The 19,209-nt window shown below is 43.0% G+C and overlaps 1 protein-coding gene and 1 long non-coding RNA gene across 4 annotated transcripts in view; both read right to left on the bottom strand.

The window, feature by feature from the left end:
- The window catches only part of LOC126412797 (uncharacterized), a 193,534-nt gene that overhangs the window by 141,722 nt on the left and 32,603 nt on the right, over positions 1-19,209 (bottom strand). The gene's annotated exons all lie outside the window — the stretch shown is intronic.
- LOC126412736 (uncharacterized) overlaps positions 1,198-19,209 on the bottom strand; it is a 33,014-nt gene continuing 15,002 nt past the window's right edge. Inside the window, exons 2-4 of one of the 2 annotated variants that reach the window (XR_007575333.1) lie at positions 3,787-3,942; positions 3,454-3,588; positions 1,198-3,048 (exon numbers count right to left, since the gene is read on the bottom strand). Coding sequence is in view for 1 of the 2 variants with exons in the window: in XM_050082471.1 (XP_049938428.1) it covers positions 2,316-3,048; positions 3,454-3,575 (855 nt within the window). In the remaining variant the exon portion in view is untranslated. Of the gene's footprint in view, positions 3,049-3,453; positions 3,680-3,786; positions 3,943-19,209 lie in introns of those variants that run through there. The other variant, XM_050082471.1, reaches the window with a different exon arrangement.

The following is a 19,209-nucleotide window of genomic DNA, read 5'->3' as shown; positions in this document are numbered from 1 at the left end:
GGTTATTACCTAACAATTGCGTCTATCCTGCGCATATATAACTTGCACTTACGACGGTCATACGTTAGCTCGTAATGCGTGTAAAACGGAGGACAGTGATTTAAAAAAATATAATGGAAAATTGGCATTACTTGCTTTGTTGAATTGCACTTTTTAAAATTAATATTATTGAGTGTTACTTTTTTTCCAATTCTTCCTTTGTCGAAATATTCAGGTTTGTTACGAGTTACCTGCTGACACTTAATGATTTGATGCCACGCTACTAGATTCATGTCTTCGCCCGTCACCCAGTGCAGATACTCTGCAGATGTTTTAGCTAAAGCACTGCTTATGCAAAGCTCTTAGTCTGTTGTTAACCACTCGTTTTAACTAAACATTCATGCATAAAAACCTGCAATTAAATCACAACTCAACATGCCCCGTTGTATTTTGTGAACTTCTGGACATACTGAATATGAAATCACTTCCACACACAGCTTCCCTAGTGAAATATGTCTTCATGACCGCCTAAACAGTTTCTTCTCTGTGGGTGTTTCTATTTCAAGAACTCCGTCTGACCATAACGCCTTTTATAGTGTCAGTAATCACGAGACTTGTAAGGTAACAGACGCTGAGGACACACACAGGAGCGCTCGTCTTGAAACGGGCGCCCATGGCAGCAGGGATAGCGATTGTCCAGCCCAGGGTGGAGCGTAAGCACGGTATTGACTTTCAGGTGAATGGCAAGGCACAAGAGACACACCCGGTGGATTTCTCTGTCGTTAGGATACGTCATATCCGCATGTACGGAAAAGGAGGGTATCATGCCGAGAATACTTGCAGAAATAATACAAATCTACATAAAAATCTTGGATGTTTAATGTGACACGACCCAGTAACATTACACTACCGTAAAATGGGGTGACTTTGTGACAAGTTTTGCATGTTTTCACTCGTACACTGATCAATTTTTAACATAAACTGAAACGGATGGCATCATAAGATAGCTACAACCTTCCTTTATAAGATTATGTCTTCAAAAAATTTGTATCTTTTTTATGAACGACTATATAAAGGGAAAACTCTGTCACAAAGTCACCCCACCCTGTGGGGTGACTTTGTGACAACATTGTTTTTGGGTTACAAAGTATGGGAAAAAAATAATGTCACAATTTTGACCAATCAAAAAGTATATTTAATCAATGTACATGTGTTTGATGCATTGGTAGAGCTACATCATTTTTACAAGTGATGAAAAAGGAGGTCCCTAATCTAGATTTTTCACCTCAAAGAACCCTCGCTTTCCTACCGGTCTTGGGGGATCGATAGTGTACAAAACTTCTTCTTTGGAGTACAGAATAGCATCTTCTTTAGTAGGCCACTTCCAGAACATCTTGGTCCTCTCCATAACGCTGACAATGTAGCCCTCTTGTTTTTCTTCAGTCACCCTTCCTGGAAAAAGTTTCCCTTCAAAGTTCACCACTACAGAATCATCCACTTTGAAAACGTTTTTTCCAGGAGCCATGCTGTCGATTCCCAAGACGTCTTTATCATTTGGAATCACTTTTGTGGGAGACATTTCAGGTTCTGAATCCTCCAAACAGCTGAAAGATTCATCCAGCACGTCGGGGTCACTGGGATCTTCATCCATCCAGTTCCTCTCTCTGCTGTTGTCTTCATCTGAAGAGCTTTTTCAGACATCTCACCTGCCAGTACAGCCTTTTCCTTGGATCCGCTGGGTCTGGAGGAAGTGCTGGCTTTTGTGCTCTTCCCTTTCGGCTGTTCCGCCCTACTGGCTTCGATTTCGGCACTGGAGATACTTCTGCCTGCTGGAACAGTGAGCCTTCTCCTTCTCTTGGGGGCCCAGCATCCTGTAACCTCTTCTCCCTTCTTCTGCAGTTCTTCTATGAAGATCTCACCAACCACTCCTGATAAGGACTGTAGGCTCTCTTCCAAGACGGCCTTCGGGAGTCTTTGGAGGACTTCCATTTTGTTAAGCGGAAAAATCCCAGTCTTCCTAAATCCTGACTGGAGATTTTTTATGATGTTCTCCTGCAGCTTGTCCATCATTTTCTTTAACAGACCAGGCAGTTCATCTTTTGGAACTGATGTGCACCGGCTACCAGATGTTGATTGCTTCCAATCTGACAAAATTTCACGCCAAATCAGTTTTAGAACTCTGAATATGGCAACATCTAGCGGTTGCAGTAGATGTGTCGCATTTGGTGGGAGTGCGATAAATTTTATCTCATACTTTTCGCAGAGTCGAATAACCTCTAGGTTAATATGCGAACTCAAATTATCGCCAATAAGAACTTTTTGGCCATCTTGTTGTTTCAGTATGGGGAGCATAAGATTGATGAACCAGTCCTCAAACACTTGGTGATCAAACATCCAGATTTAGTACGATTGTAGCGGGCTCCTTCAGGTCCATTTTCGGTCCAGGTCGACCACATGTTCTCGGCCTTGTAATTTACGTATAGTGGAGCCAACTGTCCTGCGGCGTTCCCACAGACCATAATCGAAGTACACGCTTTGGAACAATTTTGTATCCGCTCTGGATATTTTGCTCCTCTTCTGACCAACACTTTTTTGCTTCCCGGATCGTCCTGGACGTTCGTTTCGTCGTAATTCCAAATTTTTTCTGGCGGAATACCCTCTAACTCGTTCTCTAAATGCTCAAAATATGAGTCAATCACTTCAGTATCAGTCGCAGCTCTTGCATATGTGATATTTTTGGCGACACGTTCGGAGAGAACATACTTATGCCGCTTCATAAATGACATGGCCCACTCTCTCCCAGGAAAGTTTCCATTTCCAAACACGGGAACTTTTCTTCCGGTTCGATCTAGATATGATTTGACGACACAGCGCAAATCAAGTAATGTCATTGGGAAACCATAAGATGCCATTGCAATGGAATGAGCAACGAATGTATCCTCTTCTTCTTTTGTAAAAATAGGTTGACCCCCATGCTGTCTTTTAGGTTTGACTGTCTCTGAGTTTGAGGTGGTCGAACGTTTTATCTCTTTGGTTTTGTTCCACAATGTGTTTCGATGAATATTGAACCTAAAAGCAGAGAAAAAGAACGTATAAAACATATATACCAGTATGGTATAATTCAGAAAAAAATACCATACCTTTTAAAAGATGTTTAATAGAAAAAATGCCAAAAATATCAGAATTTTACGAAGGTAGGTTTAAAATTTGCATAAATGCTTCCTTTACAAATGCCAGAAGTTGCAAATTGGTTTAAAAACCCGTTTTATGACAGTAAAGTTTGTAACAAAATAAAGGAATATAGGTAACTTCCTGGTGTACATAGCTGTATTTTGCTCCCTATTCAAGCAGAAGAATTTGCTTAAAAACGCCAAACAGATGGTCATCTAAACGTCTATTTTAGCCTTACAGTATCCAATAAAACGTTTACTTCCTGTGTGACAGTGTATGAAAAATTAAAGAACTGCCACTAACCTTTCAGATGCTGCTCGCAGGGTCATTTTCTTTGTTAAAACCAATTTAACGGCTTTATCTAACGTCTCTGGAGAGTAATTTCTATAGGCTCTTGCACCCAACTTCCTTTTATAAGACCTCATCTTCTTTTCAGTGCTTGAAAGACAAAAAAACGTGATAAAATATAACCTAAAACCATGGTGGGGTGACTTTGTGACAAGTTGGGGTGTCACAAAGTCGCCACACAAAGTGCGTGCATTTCAGTTTTTGTCTCATATGTTCAACAAACATGGCTTGATTTAATCGATCTTCTACAATAATTTGCCCAACATATTAACAAACAAATGTACATACCTGTTTTAGTTGCGTCCTTAACATAAACGTTTTCACAATATAAAGTTTCCCTCGTTTTACGAAAACGTAAATAACAGCGTTTCTAAGCAATGGCGTCGGAAGGAACTATGCATGTGCAGAAGCTTCACCCTGCTGCCGCTACGTGGCGTGGCATGTCTGACAAACGAAATGCGTGGTTCAGCTCTTTCCTGAGACGAGCGGTCGCGGCGCGAGATTTAAAATACGAAAACTCGATCCCTTGTCACAAAGTCACCCCACCAGTCACAAAGTCGCCCCATTTTACGGTAACTTAAAAACTAGAAAAATGAGTTTGTCGGTGGGTCGCATCAGTCACCGCTTAGAATGTTTTTATACGACAAAAACTATCCGAATTACACCGAAGTTAGTAACTGAGGACTTCAAATGAAAAGACTCGAAGTTCAACAATCAGGAATTTTGAAGTTTTGTTTGAAATGAGATCTACGTGTCACATATGATAACGTATAAAAGGCTCAAACTGACACGAATGAAAATGTAGCACGAAATGCAATCAGCAGATGGCATGCGGTTTAACAGCCCCTGCTGTTAACGTGTGAAAGGTTGAGTGTTTCATGCGCTTATTCCTCAGTGGGTATCAGGTTATTGTAACAGTTTAAATGGAAAGAAACAAAAATTAAAGGAGAATATACTGTGACACCAGTGGGAAAAAAGCTCAGAAATGGAGGGAATGAAAACGTAAGGTCAAGTAATAAACGCATTCCTGCAAAAGCTCGTCCAGCACAGGAGGTAAGTCTCATTACTGATCGCTAACTTACGCCATGACTGGACAGAATGTTTATTTTTGAGTTACCAATTGCACTGTTCCAGAAGATATTAAGGACATGATACAGGAATCAAGACAAACAAAGCCATTTATCATCCTTAACATGAATGCATCTGCCTTCTTAAATATCAAGAATGTGCCAGATTGTAATATAAATACACAAATCTAAACCCATCTGAAGTAGAGTGGCTTTGATTAAGACAAGTATAAGCCTCTTGTAGTTAAGACTAGGAGAAGCTGAAAGTATACTGAGGCCTGAGAAGGTATTCCTACACTCCTGGAAATTGAAATAAGAACACCGTGAATTCATTGTCGCAGGAAGGGGAAACTTTATTGACACATTCCTGGGGTCAGATACATCACATGATCACACTGACAGAACCACAAGCACATAGACACAGGCAAGAGAGCATGCACAATGTCGGCACTAGTACAGTGTATATCCACCTTTCGCGGCAATGCAGGCTGCTTTTCTCCCATGGAGACGATCGTAGAGATGCTGGATGTAGTCCTGTGGAACGGCTTGCCATGCCATTTCCACCTGGCGCCTCAGTTGGACCAGCGTTCGTGCTGGACGTGCAGACCGCGTGAGACGACGCTTCATCCAGTCCCAAACATGCTCAATAGGGGACAGATCCGGTGATCTTGCTGGCCAGGGTAGTTGACTTACACCTTCTAGAGCACGTTGGGTGGCACGGGATACATGCAGACGTGCATTGTCCTGTTGGAACAGCAAGTTCCCTTGCCGGTCTAGGAATGGTAGAGCGATGGGTTCGATGACGGTTTGGATGTAACGTGCACTATTCAGTGTCCCCTCGACGATCACCAGTGGTGTACGGCCAGTGTAGGAGATCGCTCCCCACACCATGATGCCGGGTGTTGGCCCTGTGTGCCTCGGTCCTATGCAGTCCTGATTGTGGCGCTCACCTGCACGGCGCCAAACACGCATACGACCATCATTGGCACCAAGGCAGAAGCGACTCTCATCGCTGAAGACGACACGTCTCCATTCGTCCCTCCATTCACGCCTGTCGCGACACCACTGGAGGCGGGCTGCACGATGTTGGGGCGTGAGCGGAAGACGGCCTAACGGTGTGCGGGACCGTAGCCCAGCTTCATGGAGACGGTTGCGAATGGTCCTCGCCGATACCCCAGGAGCAACAGTGTCCCTAATTTGCTGGGAAGTGGCGGTGCGGTCCCCTACGGCACTGCGTAGGATCCTACGGTCTTGGCGTGCATCCGTGCGTCGCTGCGGTCCGGTCCCAGGTCGACGGGCACGTGCACCTTCCGCCGACCACTGGCGACAACATCGATGTACTGTGGAGACCTCATGCCCCACGTGTTGAGCAATTCGGCGGTACGTCCACCCGGCCTCCCGCATGCCCACTATACGCCCTCGCTCAAAGTCCGTCAACTGCACATACGGTTCACGTCCACGCTGTCGCGGCATGCTACCAGTGTTAAAGACTGCGATGGAGCTCCGTATGCCACGGCAAACTGGCTGACACTGACGGTGTCGGTGCACAAATGCTGCGCAGCTAGCGCCATTCGACGGCCAACACCGCGGTTCCTGGTGTGTCCGCTGTGCCGTGCGTGTGATCATTGCTTGTACAGCCCTCTCGCAGTGTCCGGAGCAAGTATGGTGGGTCTGACACAACGGTGTCAATGTGTTCTTTTTTCCATTTCCAGGAGTGTATTTTGTGAAAAGGTGTAAGAGTACAGGACATCAAGAAAATGCAACCATCTGCCCTCAATGTTACGAGGCACATATGTGAAGAAATGGAGAAAGATTTTATTCAAATCATTCAGAACCTGACAAACAATGATCACTTATAGTTTTACAAAATCAAAATATGCTTTTCCTGTCTTTTGGCTGAGTATCAAAAAGTGGCACTTAGCTTTCCATTGCGCTGCCACTTTCGGTAGTTTCCTTTCAGTAGTTTTTCATGCTACTAAGGTCCAATGTTTGTAATTGTCTTTGAAAATCGGTACGATTTTTAACTCTCAAATAAAAAAAAATTAATCGTGCAATTACGACCACTAATTAGCTGGTGTACTAAAACCTCATTTTCCTCAAATCCACGATTATGGCTCTAAGAGCCTTCCTCATTTCAAGCCTTCATCTGTCATTTATGATAATTCCGTAACATACTAATTGTGTCAGTAGCTGAGCTGATACGAATCCTATGTGGGTAATTAAATTTTGGTTTGTATTACAACCTGTGACCCTCGTGGTTTGATATACTAAATAGTTTTAACATTACAAACAACAACCAGTTCAGTAACTAAACAAACTGAGCGAGAATATGCAACTCTCCAAAGTAACACGTATTATGAAGTTAGTATAATCACATCCATTTCCTGTCTCCTGTCTTCGATATTCTACAGCATTCAATCTTTGTGCAAGTTAAATTAACTTTATTTAATTGGGTAGTTAATAACGGCGGTTGCCATGTGAGTATAGTTCATATATTTCAAATTCTTAGTGTATTACGTTGCACAAGATAGAGTAGCATGGAGAGCTGCATCAAACCAGTCTCAGGACTGAAGACCATAACAACAACATTGTATTACGTGAAGCGTCGTCAAAAGACAATTCGGGATAACTAGCCACTTAATTTCTACGTTGATTTATAGGAATGGTGCTTTGCGTGAAAAAATGTTGCGAAAAATTTTATTCTGTTTTCTTTCCTTTCCTTTAGTAACAGAAACCAACAACGTACAATGTGGTTTGTAGGTAACGAATGACTCCAACAAAGAGCTCTACCGTGTCTAGTTTTAATGTGTTATCTGTAATATTCGAATGGTGGGAATAGAAGTAAATTTCATTGAAAAAACGGGAAGGTGTGGCGTCATCAACGTTATACAAAAGGAAGTTACAACAAAAGCGCACGTCCTTTGTGCGTGACTTGTGGTCGAGATCTGGATAAAGAGTTCGGAACAGACAGCGATGGAGATTTTGTGCGGTGTATTGGCCGCATCCATATCTTTACGTTTCCCGCTGTGCGTTCGAATCTTTCTTCATCTTTCGCGAATGATAGTTGTTGGCAAAGTGCGCAAACTATAACTTTCGATCAATGTTAGGGACTGAAGCCAGCTGTAACATTTTATTCTACAATGTGCTGCAGTGAAGGAAATGTTGCGTGAATTAATTTTTTGCTAACCAGTAGCGCTAAACAGAAACTAACTATATATCAATGGACAGTTTTATTACCTATTTTCAGTGACTGCGGAATTAAACAACGATCTATAACTTTCAATTTTTCTGAAGTTAAAGTGCTTTCGGACACTGAAACTGAAAGTCCACGTCTCAAGTTTGCTTGGGACGGAAGTACCGATTGTTCAGATCAGATGTACGGCTAGATTTACTGCACACATATATGAACCCTCCTGACGAAAAGTTGCTGTCAAGACTGTTTCTATTTATCTCCTTTATTATGAGGCCACCATTCAATAGTGAATTCAGTTTTATTAAATAGAATAAAGGTTATTTAATTTTAATAATAGATATTTGTCTTCTTCCATTACCGACCTTTCTTATTATATTAATTGCATTTGTGAATGTAGCCATACCTCATAATGTTCATCAAATGCCAGGAAACTCGGCAAAATCTAACGATCCTACTGCCAAGTTGGCCAAGGGGTGGTAAACGAAGCGATGTGGAAGCTGACATAAGACGTGTTATTGAGCTAAGTTTATACTATGTTGCACGTTTACCCGACCCTCTCCTGTTAACACCGAAAATGTTACACTGATTTTATTAGACGAAAGAAAGAGGTCAGCTTTCACTTTCTCAGAAATGTAAGACTTGATTGAATTCTATATTAGCGATTCATGAAGACTCTGTAAACTTCATTTTATTTATTACCACTGTTTTAGTTTAAAGGACAGTAGAATTGTACCAGGCTGCGAAAATTTGGTGGTATATATCCTGAGGACATTTTGAGTGAAGAGCTGAAGGATACTAAATAACGGTCAAAAAGAAGCAGTTTTCGTCCTCTAATTCAACTGACGAACATTTGTAAGATAGTCAACTAAGTAATGCCTCGTCTTTAAACACTGTTTCGACAAATCTCCAATTCGTCGATATTAGGCGATGTTCCAGGCTGGTGTAGAAAGTGTTCATAGGTCTCCTACAGAAACAAGGCACGTCTCCTGAAGATGATGAGTAGGAAACATATCTCTGTTTGTTCATAATGTTGCTGTTAGACACCTATGAAACAGCATAAAGGCAGTAACGATGTGATTGTTGGTGTGTTTCATTCTATGTACAAGGAAGTACACTGCACGACATATTTTAATATTTTCGCATGTGAATTAAGCTCTGAACCATATGTTTTGTTGCCTATCTCTTTACCTTTCTATGGATGATACTGTTAAGGATACTATATGTACACTCCTGGAAATGGAAAAAAGAACACATTGACACCGGTGTGTCAGACCCACAATACTTGCTCCGGACACTGCGAGAGGGCTGTACAAGCAATGATCACACGCACGGCACAGCGGACACACCAGGAACCGCGGTGTTGGCCGTCGAATGGCGCTAGCTGCGCAGCATTTGTGCAACACCGCCGTCAGTGTCAGCCAGTTTGCCATGGCATACGGAGCTCCATCGCAGTCTTTAACACTGGTAGCATGCCGCGACAGCGTGGACGTGAACCGTATGTGCAGTTGACGGACTTTGAGCGAGGGCGTATAGTGGGCATGCGGGAGACCGGGTGGACGTACCGCCGAATTGCTCAACACGTGGGGCGTGAGGTCTCCACAGTACATCGATGTTGTCGCCAGTGGTCGGCGGAAGGTGCACGTGCCCGTCGACCTGGGACCGGACCGCAGCGACGCACGGATGCATGCCAAGACCGTAGGATCCTACGCAGTGCCGTAGGGGACCGCACCGCCACTTCCCAGCAAATTAGGGACACTGTTGCTCCTGGGGTATCGGCGAGGACCATTCGCAACCGTCTCCATGAAGCTGGGCTACGGTCCCGCACACCGTTAGGCCGTCTTCCGCTCACGCCCCAACATCATGCAGCCCGCCTCCAGTGGTGTCGCGACAGGCGTGAATGGAGGGACGAATGGAGACGTGTCGTCTTCAGCGATGAGAGTCGCTTCTGCCTTGGTGCCAATGATGGTCGTATGCGTGTTTGGCGCCGTGCAGGTGAGCGCCACAATCAGGACTGCGTACGACCGAGGCACACAGGGCCAACACCCGGCATCATGGTGTGGGGAGCGATCTCCTACACTGGCCGTACACCACTGGTGATCGTCGAGGGGACACTGAATAGTGCACGGTACATCCAAACCGTCATCGAACCCATCGTTCTACCATTCCTAGACCGGCAAGGGAACTTGCTGTTCCAACAGGACAATGCACGTCCCCATGTATCCCGTGCCACCCAACGTGCTCTAGAAGGTGTAAGTCAACTACCCTGGCCAGCAAGCTCTCCGGATCTGTCCCCCATTGAGCATGTTTGGGACTGGATGAAGCGTCGTCTCACGCGGTCTGCACGTCCAGCACGAACGCTGGTCCAACTGAGGCGCCAGGTGGAAATGGCATGGCAAGCCGTTCCACAGGACTACATCCAGCATCTCTACGATCGTCTCCATGGGAGAATAGCAGCCTGCATTGCTGCGAAAGGTGGATATACACTGTACTAGTGCCGACATTGTGCATGCTCTGTTGCCTGTGTCTATGTGCCTGTGGTTCTGTCAGTGTGATCATGTGATGTATCTGACCCCAGGAATGTGTCAATAAAGTTTCCCCTTCCTGGGACAATGAATTCACGGTGTTCTTATTTCAATTTCCAGGAGTGTATTTCCAACTGAACCAGTTACGGATTAACAATATATTCGACTCACATAGTGCCATGATGTTGTTATCGTAAGCGAAGTACTGACACAAACAATTGTGTAATGGTTTTATAGATATTAATATAAACAAGCCAATCGATGTTGACATAAAGAAAAGTCATCTTAAGGGGTACAATAAACTTTGGGGATCGAATACGTTTAAACCTCATTTGCTGTTGCCGGTAATGTGTCACAAAACCAAGTCTGCTTTGTCCATAGGACAGGACATGAACAAGTTCCATGTAACTCTGGAAGCTGCAGGTAGGGTAGAGGGAGACATGGTCGTGCCTGTAAAGTAGAGTCGGCATCAGCATGCCAAACTTCACACGAGCAAAATGTGTGGGCAGCGTTCGAGCCGGGGCTCCATCTGTCTTGGCGTTGCTCAGTCCTCAAAAGTATTGGAACAGTGCGACGTTTCATTTAGCGCTGCAGTACGGTATTTTTCGGTCGGCGCGAGACTAATCAATTCGGCCAAATCGTGGTATCAGGCTGTTAACCCTCCACTATTCGTTCGTTGAAAAAATGTTCACATATCCTATTCCTATTTGCAAAAAAGAGGCAATCTACCCATCTATCGTGAAAAGTCTTTAAAAATGAATGTGAATGACAGAAGAGAAGGACTGAGGATTCTCACTTTATATTATGAAGTCGCATGATCTACATGTACTGCAAATATTCTATGGAATGACATTACATCAATACTGGGGCAAAGCTGACGTAAGGACAATTTGTTAGTGTGTCTTGCACACATGCATGTATAAGGGGTTGATGTCGATTGTTATGCTAGTTCATTTATTACCCCCTGGGTATAATCAGTCCTTCTGAGAAACTCCACACCTCTCCTCTAGCCTTGATTTATGCCCCCCCCCCCCCCCTGGGGATAATCAACGCTTCTGAGAAACCCCGCCGGCTGCGGTGGCCGAGCTGTTCTAGGCGCTACAGTCAGGAACCGCGCGACCGCTACGGTCGCAGGTTCGCATCCTGCCTCGGGCATGGATGTGTGTGATGTCCTTAGGTTAGTTAGGTTTAAGTAGTTCTAAGTTCTAGGGGACTGATGGCCTCAGATCTTAAGTCCCATAGTGCTCAGAGCCATTTGAACCATATGAGAAACCCCCTACCCTTCTCTACCCCTTGATTTATGACCTCATGGGAAATATTGTATCCTTCATGAATTCCCCCCTACCCCTCCACCATCATCCTCCCTTCCCTTTAAACTACTGTGCTGCTTTTTCACCCTCACCTCCCCCTCTGGGAAAGCAACAGCTTTTCTCTCCGGTCTCCTCAACCACAAAACAATTGCTGGGAAAATCATTCTGTGCAGAACTGTTGGTGTGGAATGTGCAAATATTACCCTCCAGCAACGATGTGCGCTAATGATGTAATCACATTGCTCCAAATTGGAGGTGTTGTCTTGTTGGAGAATGTTCGTGTGTGCACTCACCTTGATATGGAGCGATCGACTAAGATAGTGCAGAGTGCCACCACCAGCAGATGCACCAACTCCCTCACCCCTGCCCCTAAATCTCCACACCTCACAGAAAAAATTTGTAGAAAATATCGCTCATTCTGTGCTGAGATGGTGGACTGGAAGGATCCCACAACAAGAAATGCAAGTACATTGCAGAGGATACAATAATATATTGTTTACTTATAAAATTCAATTTCCATACTGATTTTCAGTGGTTGGTTCTCTTTATATGGTGGGAAAAGTTCATTATTATCTACTGGATGACGCAGGTCTCGTAACATACATCGAAAATAAGTCCTCAAATATGAAAATAGATAACTTTTTCATGATCATGCAAGGAATACCATCATGAAATAGACATCAACATAAACCGCTCATAATATTTGACTACAATGTTACAGTTTGGACTAAACATATCTGGCAAAAAAAAAAAAAAAAACTGCGAATTGCGTTAGCCACTGTCCGCAAGTCCACACCATGCCCCACTCGCCCCTCAGACCACATCACACAGCAGAGAAACAGTTGTGTCGACGACATCAGCAGTTAAATGCCAGTCTGCTCGTATGCGCACACCTGCCATACCAGAGGCTCGAAGACAGTTAATCAGTACTGAAATTATTTAGTCGCACAGAGGGCACTGCCTGCTGATGCTAACAACATTTTTTTTTATAGCTGTGTGGTCATTAGGTCAACCTGTGGCCATCGTCTGGTTTATTTGCAGTGGCCTCCTACGACATTCAGTACGAGGAAATTCCTGTCGAGGCTCTCTCTCTCTCTCTCTCTCTCTCTCACACACACACACACACACACACACAATAAGAGAGAGAGAGAGAAGAGAGACATACACACACTCACTTTCTATTTCTCAAGTGATTACTTACTGGCCAGTGAGCGTCTGTCACATAGCACTGGGAACCACAATAACCTCTCTGTTATCCAGAAGAAAGTATTGGATACCTGGTAGATCCCATCCATTCCTCAAAATGCTGAACGGTGGATGTCTTGGAAATTTGCACTTCCCCAATTCCATCAAAGTGATTGATTAATTAATTAAGACAATGCCATCTGTGTGGGACAGTTTTTCCCCATTTCTTATTGGTAGACATTATGACTGGCATATTTGGTGGAAATTCTGGGGCTATCTGGGATTATATCCTGCAAACTGTCCAGTTTCTGAACGATACTCTTACCCCTTCTGAATTTTCCTAGCCTCTTATGGTGATACTGGCACAGTTAGGTCGTTTGGCGACAAATTCATTATGTTGGAGGAAGCTGAAAATGGGTGTGATGATTTTATACTTCAGCTCCGGTGTACTATGTCTTTAAATAGCTTGCAGGAGACTGGGCAGGGGTTTGACTGGAGTGTGCCTCCAATACCACTGTTGGTATTAATAAACAGATCAACTGGGAGTACGACATCATGTCTGGAAGCAGTACTGTATAAAATCTTCAAATTTTGGAGAGATTTATGCAGTCACATTTGTGCGATTCCCAACCAACTAAAAGTCTCTTAAGTGTATTTTTTAAAGGACTATAGAACATCTAAGTTGGTTCTATCTGCTGCAGAAGGTAGAAGAAGGAGGGGAAAGGGTCTGCCACATCCCAGGATAGCCACAACACCAAATCCACCATCGTGCAAACAAATACTACTCGACCTTTCCGCTGCCAGACAGAGTCCACAGGGATATATTGAGACGCACTCAACGTCACACACAGCAGGTGTCACCACATGGATCTGCCACATTCCAAACTCATACACTTAAACCATGATCCATTCCGCAGTTGTCACAGCTACATGTGAGAGATCACAGAAATTTCAGTAGGTCACCGATACCATTCGTCTTTAAGCACCAAACTCCTGGCATCCACATGTCGGCAGACAGGATCATCAGAGGCCGGAAAGACTGTCACTCTGACTGACAAGCAGTCAGCCAATTAATTTGCATGGGAAGGGGGGGAGGGATAGTCGTCCACTGTAACACCCTTCAAATTGAATCCACGTAAAAATCGTAAGAGAATACCAGCAACATACATGACCGCAAAGGCTGCCCATCGCATACTGAGTATTAGTTCACTGTTCACCCACCTAGAGGGCAATAAAGTTAGGTCAACTTCACATGCATACCCCACCTAACTGGTTCATTGGAGGCTTGAGAACGGAATTGTCTTTTAATTCCATCCACCAGCTATCTCTGCCACACACCCGGACAAGAAGCAAGTCGTTTTAGGAGACCAAACACATATTTATCAGTGTAATTGTAGTTAAATATTACAGTTCCAGCGCAAATCTGGAGATATTCTGCAATGAGACAACTATCGGAAATACCTCCTCATGACAATTATGGCACTGGATATATCAATTTTACACAGAAAATCTGTATCCTCCTTATGACTGGACATAATTTTCCACACAAAATCTTCCATACTTCTTTGGGTGGACATACATTGAAATCGCTATTTTCCATGTTAAAATCGGAGAATCTATACTTCTCTTATGACTGGACATAGTATGTTCACCTCCCACCCACATCACTGTTTTTTGACCTGTCAGAACACTGACCGCAGTAACTTTACAGTAAAGCATATACAGATTTCAGAGAAGTAAGAAATTATTTACATGTGTATAGCGTCCGAAAAAATTATGGTATGTGCACACTCACATCGGTTAGTTGTCTTAATTCTCTTCAGTTCTAGGAACTTATTTTACATTTAGGCTTTCCAGCCAATCAGATTCGAGAACACACTGCAGGTATTTTCACTTAGCGCTTTAAGAAGGTGCAGCATATCGCCTAGAGTCTCTTAAAGAAGTGTCATAAAGCACAGGATCTGGTTCTATGTGGTAATCAACAGCGCTCCAGCGGACAAAAGGGTTAGAAGGACTTCATTCATATGGGCTGATGTACTGTAATTAATGTCAGTTGATAAAGAACATGTGAGGAACTCATGAGAATACGACAGTCAGCCAGTTGAAATAAATGATGATTTTAAATTAACCTTAACCATGGTGTGGGGCGGCGGGTGGAATTTATGTAGTTACATAATGTTTAGTTTGTAATGTAATGTAGATGCATTTCCCGGCTGATTAACCATATGTGGGGCGGCGGGTGAAATTAATGTTGTTATTTAAAATGTTCCTATTATTTATGCTGTCTTTTGCTGTTCTCAACACTGGCTCTCTAACTACCATATTGGCAACCAGAAAGTGATTAGCAAAACGTGAAGCCTGTAATTAGAATTCCTAGTGCCCACTTCATCTGAGAAATACACTTATAGCTACAGCTTATAGCTCTGAGGAATTAGGAGATTGTCTGGAATTCATAATCAAAAACGATTCTCTAAAAATGTTCACTATATTCTGAAAGTCACAGACCAAAAAGAATCCACACAATCCAACTAACAGAGCCGTTCAGAGTCTAATGCGTTGATGCAACTATAACTGTTCAAATTAAATGTTTAAGTGAATGCTCGCCATAATTTGATGATAATGTTCATCAAACGCCATGCTAAATAATGGTAGAATGTTTGTCCCGCGGCGGCACGTAAAAATACGACATATGCAAACTGAAGATAGATCATTAAAGTCATCCTAGTATTAACATTTCACTCGAAAACGATTTCATGGTTACGCGTATCCCGAGTAACTTGTTACGGCATCCGAGGCTGTTTATAGCAATGATACCGACGCGACACGACTCCCGGCACAGATGGTGCACTAATCAGCGTTTGGAGAGAACTGGGGCCTTGCTTCCTCGCGCAGCGTTCTTATATATAAAGCCGTGGTGCGGACGGCTAAGGGAACACCTGATCAAATCGGCTCTCCCGACCTACCGCTGGGCTAGTAATGCACTACTTCAAGTTATTGAATAAATCATTGCTTCCTTTGCTGTTGGCCGATGAAGCTCTCAATTTAAATGTGCAATCAGCACACAGGTAAGTAATCATAATAAAAGTCTGACATAGCTAAGTCAATTATTTTGGGCGAGAGAATTAATTTAATTACACTACACGCAGTAGACGAGCTCTGAACTTGCCCTTTGGAAATACGCTATCACTATGGTTTTATAGTTATTCAATTGAAACTTCTCACATCTTTATGATTATAGCAGATCTCCCTTCTACTTAAATTTAAACATCTTAGTCTTTTTATTAGCCTACTTAATCTATCTTATTCCCTTAATTTTTAAGACAAAAACCAGAAAATCATGAATTTCAACAAAAATTTTAGTTTGTGAGATCCAGAATACTGTTTCTACTAAAATATTATGAAAAAGGAAACTAAATATAAAATTTTAAGTTTCTAGCGCTTTTCTGTTGCGCCAATGATTTTTATAGAAAAACGTCCAAATTTCGAAAATGGTTAAAGTTATTGAACTGATATTCAACACATATTGATTTAGTATTACTCCTGACATGCTAGAAACGTTTCGGGTTATTTACTTGATTTTTAAAGTATTGCGCAACATTTATGACGTCAGAGCTAGTTACAGCGGACTAGGCTGGCACACAATGGAAAGACTGATGAGAATTTTATACAGCATGAGTAGGCTGCTTCCCTACAATGGTTTCAACAGATTTCAACGTGTCTTCTTCAGAAGGACATGAAACATGTTTCTAGTATTTTCAATCTGATGTCGATATATTTTGAAACACTCTTAGATACCATGGCAGTCAGGAATTTCAACAATATGAACATGGCTACACTTCAGCAACAGTTATTACAGAGTAGGAGGATATTAAGACAGCCAACCAGTTTCAAGAAGTGTCTTATATCCCTGATAATAGTATCTACTAATGGGATCCGATGATAGGACATTCTGCATGTCCATGATGTTACAGCAGTATTGCCTACCCTGCTTGTACACTATAGCAGATCCAGTTGAACCCATGTATTGATATATTGTGCACATGTTTCCGAAATGAATTTACGAGCTATATCCCGGTCATTACCTACACTGTGCCATGGGGTCCACAACACAACAAAGCACACACACGCAGAAAAATAGCGCAGTTGTGCTGAGTGTTGACAAATGTATTACATATACAAGCTATATTGGGAAACATGGGCAGGTGCGAGGTCATGATCACATAAGCAGAAGTGACATAAAATCACTTAAATTACGAACATTTACGAAAAGCGTATAAATAGAGTGAAAATAGGACAAAATTCAGGGAAATTGAAGGAGAATGAGGGCGTACTTACATATCTGCTTGGTGAAGGAAAGTTCATGTACATGGGAACGAGTGTATGACAGCGATAGGAATATGAGGAACAGTCGACGTGGAGGCACAGGGAACAAGGGAAACAGTAATATTTCGTTGACAGCGTTGACGGTTGGAGCAGGGTGTTTAACTTGGATGACTACAAAATGTAGTACAACAAACTCATATACACTCAAGCCCCGAAGGAACTGGTATAGGCATCGTATTCAAATACAGAGATATTTAAACAGGCAGAATACGGCGCTGCGGTGGGCAACGCCTATATAAGACAACAAGTTTCTGGCACAGTTGTCATATCCGTTACTGTTTCTACAATGGCAGGTTACCAAGATTTAAGTGAGTTAGAACGTGGTGTTACAGTCGGCGCACAACCGATGAGATACAGCATCTCCGAGATAGCAACTAAGTGGGGATTTTCCCGTACGATCATTTCACGAGTGTACTGTAAATATCAGGATTCCGGTAAAACATCAAATCTCCGAAATCTCTGCGGCCAGAAAAAGATCGTGCAAAAACGGGACCAACGGTGACTGAAGACAATCGTTCAACGTGACAGAAGTGCAACCGTTCCGCTAACTGCTGCAGATTTGAATGCCGTGCCATCAAAAAGTGTCAGCATGCGAACCATTCAAAGAAACGTCATCGATATGGGCATTGGCACCTGGAGGCCCACTCGTGTACCGTTGATAAGTGCACGACACAAAGCTTTACGCCTCGTCTGGGCCCATAAACACCGACATTGGACTGTTGATGACTGGAAACATGTTGCCTGGTCAGACTAGTCTCGTTTCACATTATATCGAGTGAACGGACGTGTACGGGTATGCTGATATGTCAGTAGGGGACTGTTGAAGCTAATGGAGGTGATGTAATGGTGTGAGGCGTCTGCAGTGGGACTCTGATAGTCTAGATACGACTCTGTAGATGACACGTACGTAAGCATCCTGTCTGATCACCTGCATCCATTCATGTCCATTGTGCACTCCGACGGACTTGGACAATTCCTGCAGGACAATGCGACATCCCACACGTCCAGAGTGGCTCCAGGAACACTCTTATGAGCTTAAATTCTTCCGTTGGCCAGCAAACTCTCCAGACATGAACATTATTGACCATATCTGAGAAGCCTTGTAACGTGTTGCTCGCCCCCTCGTATTCTTACGGATTTATGGACAGCCCTGCAGAATTCATGGTGTTGATTCCCTCCAGCACTACTTCAGACATTAGTCGAGTCCATGCCACGTCGCGTTGCGGCTCTATTACGTGATAGCGGGTGTCCTGTACGATATTAAGCAGGTGTACCTGTTTGTTTGTCTCTTCAGTGTATCTCGGATCACAGACCAAGAGTTAGTGCAGTACGGTGTGTAATTTCATATGTCAAATATCATTGCTATGCATGTGTCTTTTTCCTCATAAAATGTCGTTTTTCAAGCACTTTTGAATGATGATGATCATTTTATAGGACTACTGTGAGCATAGCATTATTTCCGAACAATAATCGGACGTTAAACATGGGCGCCAAACACCTCCAGAAAGCTGTGTAGTGCATGTATCACAAAGGAGCAACGTTTTTTTCCCCTTTTCTGTACAAGCTAGTAATTTTATTATCTTTAAGTTATTCACCATAGTGAGAGGGACAGAAAACTTGAGGGTGAATATATGTCAGGTGTGGGAAATGTATTTGCTGCATTTGAATATTAACTCTGTTGCATTACATTGCTTTAACGTTATAGCATATTGAAGTGCAGAACCATGTAGCGTAAGGAGTGTGTGTTTATGTTCTACGATCATTCCTCTCTTCCCAGTACCTTCTTGATATAGAATCCCAACACTTCAACAATATTAAAGAGATGATGGCACAAGTGATTTACGTAACATGTTTCAAACTATTTCCACCTGGAGCTCCATCATGCATAAACGGTATGTTTCTCCTTCTTATTAACTCTCTGTTCTGTCACTACAACAGTCTCAAATGTATCAGGCTAGTATGTACTAAGAACCAATTAGGAATGCTCACCTCCTCGATATGCATGCATCTAGAGCGATCGTGTGGAGTTGGGTGCGTGACGTGAGTAAGAC

Source organism: Schistocerca serialis, chromosome 1 (genome assembly GCF_023864345.2).
Source record: "Schistocerca serialis cubense isolate TAMUIC-IGC-003099 chromosome 1, iqSchSeri2.2, whole genome shotgun sequence".
Lineage (NCBI taxonomy): Eukaryota > Metazoa > Arthropoda > Insecta > Orthoptera > Acrididae > Schistocerca > Schistocerca serialis.
Note: the sequence above shows the minus strand (reverse complement) of the source record. Positions and strands in the feature narration are given on the sequence as shown.